General features: G+C 32.7%; 2 protein-coding genes across 2 annotated transcripts; both read left to right on the top strand.

Moving 5' to 3' along the window:
• Nucleotides 1-605: 605 nt before the first annotated feature.
• LOC114074770 lies at nucleotides 606-2,433 on the top strand. The gene is made up of 5 exons (XM_027912744.1): nucleotides 606-993; nucleotides 1,065-1,370; nucleotides 1,445-1,511; nucleotides 1,602-2,260; nucleotides 2,427-2,433. Exons 1-5 carry the CDS (start codon nucleotides 623-625, stop codon nucleotides 2,431-2,433), a joined length of 1,410 nt encoding a protein of 469 aa, XP_027768545.1. The 5' UTR covers nucleotides 606-622.
• Nucleotides 2,434-2,950: 517 nt separating this feature from the next.
• LOC107003998 lies at nucleotides 2,951-4,744 on the top strand. The gene is made up of 5 exons (XM_015202224.2): nucleotides 2,951-3,201; nucleotides 3,294-3,417; nucleotides 3,506-3,787; nucleotides 3,872-3,991; nucleotides 4,065-4,744. The coding sequence occupies exons 1-5, from the start codon at nucleotides 3,056-3,058 to the stop codon at nucleotides 4,581-4,583; spliced, it is 1,191 nt and encodes a 396-aa protein (XP_015057710.2). The 5' UTR covers nucleotides 2,951-3,055; the 3' UTR covers nucleotides 4,584-4,744.
• Nucleotides 4,745-6,815: the final 2,071 nt, after the last annotated feature.

Here is a 6,815-nt window from a genome sequence, read left to right as displayed (position 1 = left end):
TATTAATGATTTTCCAGCATATGGAATGTTGTCAGGGTGGATGACAGCGGGAAAGTTAGCTTGTCCTTATTGTATGGAAAATACTAAATCATTCACTTTGAAACATGGTCGTAAAAATTCTTGGTTTGACTGTCATGGACAGTTCTTGCCAATGGATCATGAGTTTAGGAGTATGAAAAATGCATTCAGAAAGAATTCTGTTGAAAAAGGTTATCCTCCTCCAATCTTAACTGGAGAACAAGTTTGGGAGAGGGTTCAAAACTTTCCAAAGGTCGCAAAAGAACAACCCTATAAATTTGATAGATATGGTGTTGCACATAACTGGAGAAAACAAAGCATATTCTGGGAGTTACCGTATTGGAAGGACAATCTTCTTCGACATAATCTTGATGTCATGCATATTGAAAAAAATTACTTTGATAATTTATATAACACAGTAATGGATGTCACTGGCAAGACAAAAGATAGTGTTAAAGCTAGAATGGACTTACCTGAATATTGCAGGCGAAAAGAGTTATGGTTGCAAGAGTAACAGAACAACAATTTCTTCAAGCCTAAGGCTAGTTATTCATTTACAAGGGATCAAAAGCATAAAATTTGTGAATGGGTCGAGCAACTTAAGATGCCTGCTGGACATGCTTCAAATTTAGGAAAATGTGTTGATATGGAGCATGGAAAATTACATTGTATGAAAAGTCATGATTGTCATGTCTTCATGGAAACATTACTCCCCGTTGCATTTAGTGGCTTGCCTGATAGAATTTGGAAACCTATGACTGAAATCAGTTTGTTCTTCAAGGACTTGTGTTCTAATACGTTAAGGGAAGACAACCTAGTTCAGATGGATCAGAATATTCCTGTAATTACGAATAAGTTGGAGAAGATTCTTCCACCTGGATTTTTCGATGTGATGGAGCATCTTCCTGTACATCTAGTGCATGAAGCACGCCTTGGAGGTCCGGTTCAATATAGATGGATGTATCCTTTTGAGAGGTAAATATTTAACTATTAATATTTTTATATTAATATGTTGTTTAAATCAATGATAACAATGTATAATGTAGGACTATTGGAAAGTCTAAACGGGGCATGAAACAAAATCATAGAGTTGAAGGCTCAATGGTTCAATTCCATCTTGGTAGGGAGATAACTAATTTTGGTTCTTATTACTTTAAAAGAAGTGTGTCATGCTTTCAAAATAGACCCAATTGCCATGACGATGGTGGTGAGACTATGAAGCCACTATCAATCTTCAATCAACCAGGCAAAGGTTCAAAAAAACGCACAAGGAGGAATCTTAGTGCCATTGAGTTGCAGTCTGCATCTACACATGTCTTATTGAATTGCCCACAAGTTAAACCATTTGTTGAGTAAGTTTTTTTTCTCACTAAAATATGTAATTACAAGACAAAACAATTAACTCAATATCCATCTTCTTTGACAGTTACTTTGTGCATTTATATGGCAATGAAAGAGTATTTGAGAATTTCTCAAAGTGGTTTCAAGATTACGTAAGCCTTATAATATTTTCATAATACTATTATTATTAAATAAATTTATATTTAATTGATGCTAATTTCTTACTTTTTAAATATTTATAGATTTATGACACAAAAAATGGTCAATTTGACCAATTTTTGAAGGACATTTCTTGGGGACCCATCAAGACTTATTCAATGAATAAGTATGTTGTTAATGGTTTTAAATTCACTACTGAAGAATACTCCAAATATAAAAAAACTAACAATAGTGGAGTTTGGGTAAAAGGTGGTGATGGAAATCTAGATGGAGTTGATTATTATGGGGTACTCAAGGAGGTTTTGGAAATGGAGTATTCCGGTTGGCCTACAAAAAAAATTATATTATTTAGATGCAAGTGGTTTGATCCAACCCCCAAAAGAGGTACGAGAGAAATCAAACAATATAATATCATTGAAGTAAAGCACACAAGGGAATATGAAGCTTATGATCCTTTTATTATTGCACAAAATGTTAAGCAAGTGTACTATGTTCCTTATCCCTTGCGTCCAGATAAAGCTGATTGGTGGGTGGTTATTAAAACCAAACCCATGGGCCGTGTGGAAGTTGAAAACGTGTTGGATGTTGCATACCAAAATGATGATTCATCAATTGTTCACCACACCGTCGATATTGAATTAGAAAATGATTTAGAGCATCCTGAACACATATTAGAAGAGGTTGATATGGAAGAAATAACAAATGAAGGGGCAAATGCAACAATTCATGAGGATGAGTTTGAGTATGATGATGAGGATGAAGATGAATATGAGGACGAGGACGAGGACGAGGATGAGGATGAGGATGAGGATGAGAATGAGGATGAGGATGAGGATGAGGACGAGGAGGATTAGTAATTACCATTGTATCTCCGTATTGAGTGCTTTATAGATTTATTAATGATACAGAGAGTAATTTATTAATCTATCCTTGTGTGCCTTTTGTTTTAATTTCAATAACTTCAACTTCATATGTTCTCGTGTGCCTTTTGTTGGATGTTGTTTTCGATATTATTTTGTACTTGTGGTTGTGGCTTTATTTTATTTTAAAAAGTGATGAACTGCTAGATAAGCTACTGGATGATGTTTGTCTCTCATATCTTCAATATCTAACAACCTTTGACTTGAATGTTTTTGTTACTAATTAGATGACAGGTAAATGTAAGAATAAAGATATTGATAATGGCCCCAAAAAGAAAAAAAAGAAAGAAGGTATGGTTAGTAGACAACAAACAGGTATACATATAAGATCAGACAACACAGCATCTCTCCCACCAAAAGACACTCAGCCACATTGCTATTCTAGGCGGACCGTGCCTCCACGTATTAATCCTCCTTCGACCTATATGCATCCACCACTGGAATATACTCAGCCGCCCCCTCAGGTACCTTTGATGATGCCTACATCAGGGAATGCTATCCTACATGGATACAGTGTTTTGCCTCCAGAGGATAATCGACCAACGTCTAGTGTCTCTCGCACTAATACTCACAACCCTGCAGACTCACAACCATCATCATCATCTGCTTCACAACTTATGATGTCGAGTCTTCGCATTCAAGGTAATAGTTCTGAGCCTAACACTCCTACCACAAATCAGTCAGATACACCTGGTCATGACAATACACAAGTTGGCATGAGGGACATGCATAATAGACTTGTCATTGAGCCTGAAGGCTACACGTAAGTTTTTTTAAAAAAATATGGTATGTTTATTATTATATGATTTAATTCTATTTGTTTTAACTTGTAAATGTTAAAACTTTGTATTACAGTTTCAATCCAGATGATGCTGTGGGGATCATTTCTCAGACAATCAAAGAACTCTATAGAGATGCTTATCCTACATGGGGCAAGTTCCCTAGCAATCTCAAGAGACAAATATTTTTGGAGTTCAGGGTATATTCGAATTTATTTGTTTAACACTATTAAAATACTTGTCTTCATTAATACTTATCAAATAAAATAATTTATGCTTTGATTGTAGAAAAAATGTGCTTGGCGTCCGGAACATGAGGCCAAAATTTGTGCAAACTTTCACAAGAAAGCTACGCATACTCTTGCTAGTTTGTTTAATAAAGCTCGTAGAGATAATAGCAAACCTAGCTGGGTTCTACCGGAGGATTGGGCAAAATTACTCGTGCATTGGAAATATGATCCAAGATTTAAGCAGATGAGTGAGATCGGTAAAAAGGCAAGATCATCTACTAAGGGTGGTTCTCTACACACAAGTGGGGCTCAAAGTCAAGGAAGTGTGAGGAGGAAATTGGTGTGTATCATTTTTCTTTGTGTTTATATATTTTATGTATTAATATTTAATTACTCTTGATTATAACTTTATTATTTTATGTAGGAAAAGGAACTAGGAAGACCGATAACTCAAGCTGAGGCATTTAAGGCAACACACATTAGAAAGAAGAAAAATCCTGAAGATCCAGACGTGTGGGTTGAACCGCGAGCTGAAGTGACCTATGTAAGCCTCTAATTTTAAAAAATAATTACTTATTTTCTAAATTTATATTCTCATATGATAACATTCAATTTAGAATCGATATCTTCAAGCTTTGGAGGATTTACAACAAACTCTGCCTGAAGAAAATCGAGGTATGCCACTTACTCAAGAACAGGATGAGAGAGTTTGGTTAGACTTGACTTGTGGGCCGAGTAGATATGGGTATGCATATGGAATGCCGCATAAAACCTTTCGTGAATTTTCTTCTGAGTTTGAAGGCCTAAATAGTTCAAATCATGATGAATCAATGAAGAAAAATTTGGCTATGGAGAAAAAGATTGTTGAGCTATCTAGCCAAGCCGAAGAATCACGGGCTAGGGAAAGGTGGTTGGAATTACAGTTTGCGGGTCTTAAGGCTCAATTCGATGCATTACTTGCCTCAGGAGGGATTCCCCCTTGTTCTGGTGATGTCACTTTCCCTCCTCGACCTCCTCAATCTCAACCTACTCAATATCCAATGTATGGTCAACAAAGAAATATGACCCATGAGAGTAGTGATGAAGAAAGTGATGAAGAAAGTGATGATTATGTGGCAAACACACTACCACATTAGTGAAGTTTAGACTTGTGATAGCTAACTTATGGATCATTTTGTTAACTTTATAATTTTGTGATGGGAATTATTTGTTTTGTGAATACATGATAACGTTGGAATGTATTATATAACTTATGGATATCATGGTTTTTGTTTAATATATAATTATGTTGAAGTGAGTTGCAATTGAGTTGATAAGAGAATATTTAGTAAATGTATTGCTTCAATTGAGTTTTTTGAAGCTCTTTGAGTTTGATTTACCTTCTTTGAGTTTGATTTGGGTACTGAATTAAAATGACAGGTGATGAGAAGCCGCAGAAATAATAATTTTCTGCCAGTTTTTTTCCAGAAAAAGAGACCTCATGAGGTCTCTTTTGCTGCATTATATTTTCCGTAAATTTCATTATGGAGACCTCACGAGGTCTTTAAAAATAAATGCAGAAAAGAGACCTTATGAGGTTTCTCCTTTAAAATAATATAAAATTAAATTAAATAATATCTTAGCGACCTAATGAGGTCTCTTTATTAAAATATTAAATTAAATAATATCTTAGCGACCTAATGAGGTCTCTTTATTAAAATATTAAATTAAATAATATAATAAAATTGTGACCTCATGAGGTCTCTATATAAAAAATATAAAATTAAATTAAATAATACAATAGTGACCTCATGAGGTCTCTTTTTTGTAAAAAATCAGATAATTTGTTGGTGACCTCGTGAGGTCTCCGTTTGGCGACCTCATGAGGTGTCTGTAAAAAAGTGACCTGCATTTTACTGACCTACCGTTGAGGTCTCTTTTTCGGTCTCTTTTTCCCGAAAAGAGACCTCGTGAGGTCTCTTTTTGGCCTTTTTTTAGTAGTGCATTAAGAAATCAATAAGATATTCTTTATCAATTTTTGATTTATCGGTAATTGAGCATTATCGATTCGGTTTTCGGTTTACCCAATAAGAAAATATCCGTCAAATATTATATGCCTTTTCACTTCTCTAAGGGGTCGTTTGGTACAATGACAATAATGCAGGGATTAGTAATGCAGGGATTATTATTTTCAAGTGTTTGGTTCATTGTTTCTTAACTAATTTTGTGTGTGGTTTAAAACTCATTCTTTCCAATTATACCCTTGAGTTATTATGAGATTTTCTATTTCATACAACTAAGTCAAGGTAGAAATTGACGGACAATATTATTTTTTATAGCATTTTTAACTAGCTAGGAGAATAAAAGTTTTATTGTCATGTTCACTATTTTCCCACTTAAATTATTTGAGAGTAAATAATTTTCATCTTAATAAATTGGAGTTAATATCTCAAAAGGTCACACAACTATAATAATTTATAGAAAAAATTTATTGAACTTTGTTTTGTATTAACAAAATAAAAAAAGAAGAAGAACTTTTTATCATAAAATAAAAGAAAAATAAACAATAGATATAGCAATTTAATTAAACTATGTTTATATTCGAGATGTTTTATATATATATACATATATATATATATACATATATATATATACATACATATACATATATATATATATATATATATACATATATATATATATATATATACACGCTCTTGTTTTAGATTACTTGTGTAATGTTTAATGAACTTCCGTTATGAGAGAATATTTGACTTATGAATTGTTCTTAAATTCATACATCAACATTAGCATATTAGTCGGATTATCATATTTTATATTAATAATAAGTAGATTAAATAACTCATGTGTTAGAAACAAAAAATTATATCTAAATTATAAAATTTGCAAACTAATATATTTAAATTATTTTATTAGTATAAATATAAAATATAAAATCAAGAAAATAAACAAAATGAATAAAAAGATTTGAGGGGGTATTTTTGTCTTTACCTAGATAAGTCCCATGGTATTAGAATTAATATCACCAAATGGAAGGTATTAGTTATACATCCTCTTATACCATGAAGGGTGTATAACTAATCCATGGATTGATCCAAAATTTCTATCAAATATAGTATTAAATAATATCACACTCAATACTTGGACTATTTCCCCTAAAACTCCATACCAAACGACCCCTAAATGTTTTTAATATAGTGAAACAAGAAAGATAATAAGAAAGTGCATCAATAAGATAAATATAGTACGAAGGCTATAATTACATCTTATTACCAAAACGTAGTTTAAAATTTTTTTATGTTAATCAAATTACGGATCTTTACAAACTTGCAAATGCTACAATCTACAATTACAAACTAAAAATAAAA

The sequence above is a fragment of the Solanum pennellii genome, chromosome 11 (assembly GCF_001406875.1).
Source record: "Solanum pennellii chromosome 11, SPENNV200".
NCBI lineage: Eukaryota > Viridiplantae > Streptophyta > Magnoliopsida > Solanales > Solanaceae > Solanum > Solanum pennellii.
The sequence above is the reverse complement of the archived record's forward strand: the minus strand, read 5'-3'. Positions and strand labels throughout refer to the sequence as shown.